The 2051-nt window shown below is 35.9% G+C and overlaps 1 protein-coding gene across 1 annotated transcript in view; it reads right to left on the bottom strand.

Moving 5' to 3' along the window:
- Nucleotides 1-419: 419 nt before the first annotated feature.
- Nucleotides 420-2051, bottom strand: part of DACH1 (dachshund family transcription factor 1) — a 146639-nt gene continuing 145007 nt past the window's right edge. Inside the window, exon 11 of the mRNA XM_009323530.1 lies at nucleotides 420-486. Within this exon, the coding sequence (XP_009321805.1) occupies nucleotides 464-486 (23 nt within the window). The 3' untranslated portion in view covers nucleotides 420-463. The remainder of the gene's footprint in view (nucleotides 487-2051) is intronic.

The following is a 2051-nucleotide window of genomic DNA, read 5'->3' as shown; positions in this document are numbered from 1 at the left end:
TATCAGGATAACTTTGGGAGAAAAGCACGAATCAATTTGGGAGTGATTTGGGAAAAGGAAGACATGACAGGGACCATGAAAAGAATGGTCAATAGGGAAGACAGTGCAGAAGCAGAACATTTTTAGAGGAGTTTAGATAATGCGTAAAGAGAGTGGTGTTTAAATGGAATGAAGATGAATGTACAGGACTTGGGAAAGAAACTACTGGGAGACAGAAAATTGGGAATGTGGGATTTACAGAGGAAAAGAAAAATTAATAAAGTAGGCAGACAAATACATGGTAAGTAACCAGATCGGGAAGAAAAAGTTAATGGAAATAAGAAAGTAAGAGCGGCAGTAAATGTCATTGTTCTAGTGCTTAGTAAGAGGTCTGGTAACAAAACAGTATATAAAAGTCAAACATTATCTTTGTATGGTACCTTTTTGTGTGGGATGAGGGGGTCTTGGGAAACCGGATTGGGAGCTAGGCATAGGCATCTAGTGAACCTACAATATGTATGGAGAAGAGGATAATCTGCTTTATTGTTATTTTAAACAGAAGCAAGAAAGAAAACATTTAAAACCAGTGTCTACACTAGTTCCTAATAGCTTAGTATCTGTTTGTATCTGTTAAAAAATATGAGACCCATAATTGGGTTATTTATTATGATTATTTGTTAGCATTTTATGGATATTCCAGCAAACCGTTATCTACCCAGTATTTAAAAAAACCCAGCCCCAACCCTAAAATATCCTGTATTGCTTCTTTTGATAGTCTTATATTCAAATTTCTTTTTATTATCTCTCCCATTTTACAAAAGACTTTGCATGAACTAAAAGTGAATCTGAATGAGTGCTACAGGATGAAAAATAGAACAGAACGTACCCCCCCTTATTGACAAATGCAATTACCTTTTACGCTTAAATTAGTCCTGTTCCTTACTCACAAAAGTGATAGTTTAAAATATCAACATTAAATATAACTTCAAGTGGACAAGTATCCTTTTATTTATAATATATAGTAGATAAAATCTTTATTTTTAATTATGATTTCCTTGAGTACTATTTTCTTAAATGCTGAAATTACACTTGGTATTTCAATTATTTCACTTCCCCACAGAACGCTGCAGCTTTCCTACTTTTGTTTGCTTAGTTATAGGACTGCATAGCATGCTTAATACAGTAAGTTGAAAAAAAATTAATGATTGTGGATAAGGAGACTATTAACCCAGACATGCTTTGATACCAAGATAAAGATATATTTTTGAGAGGAATAAGAAAGGCATAAGTATTTCCCTAGTAAGTATTTTTTCCCAGAACCTGAAACATGAAAGAGATAGTATTATATTCTTTATTATGGAATATATTGTATATTCTATATACTAATTCTTCTATAGTGCATACTAGAGTACACAAAATATCATTTCCAGATAAAATTTAAGGACATAATTGAAATTTTGCAGAATTGGAAAGACATGGTCTTTGTTGCCCTGATGAAAATTCAAAGTAGCATTGGAAAAATCCCGGTTTCACCCATTGGAAAGCTTTTGTAGAGTTTTGCAGCTAAATTCTCCAAGGAGCCCATCTGTACTGAGCATGCTTTATCCTGGTGCTGCAGGAATGAAGCAGTTCTTTCCCTGCAACTCTCTCTCCTCATTCCTGCAAAGAACTGCTGTGCTAAATATTGAGATAAGAACAGATAAATTGTCTTTGCTTTTCTCTTAGTGCTTCACTCCCTGATATCCAGACAGATGCAAGAAGAAGAAACAAAACGTGTACTGAAAGCAGTAGGGAACGTGAGCTTGATGGGGAGGCGAGGGGAAGCAGAGAATACAGACAGAGATGTGGTGCAAAACAGGAAAGGCTGGTAACAGGGAATGTCAATGCAGCGTGGACTCTCAGAATGGCTGGACAAGAGGAGGAGGCAACAGGAAGGGTCAGAGACAGGGGGCTGGGGGTCACTGAGAAGAGAAAGAGCTTGTAATTAAAGAAATAATCAGAGTGGCATGAAACTGAGTTCAGAAGAGAAAGCTGGAAGAATGTGAAGTTAGGAAAAAAAGAAACACAATGTA

The sequence above is a fragment of the Pygoscelis adeliae genome, unplaced genomic scaffold (assembly GCF_000699105.1).
Source record: "Pygoscelis adeliae isolate BGI_AS28 unplaced genomic scaffold, ASM69910v1 Scaffold44, whole genome shotgun sequence".
NCBI lineage: Eukaryota > Metazoa > Chordata > Aves > Sphenisciformes > Spheniscidae > Pygoscelis > Pygoscelis adeliae.
Note: the sequence above shows the minus strand (reverse complement) of the source record. Positions and strands in the feature narration are given on the sequence as shown.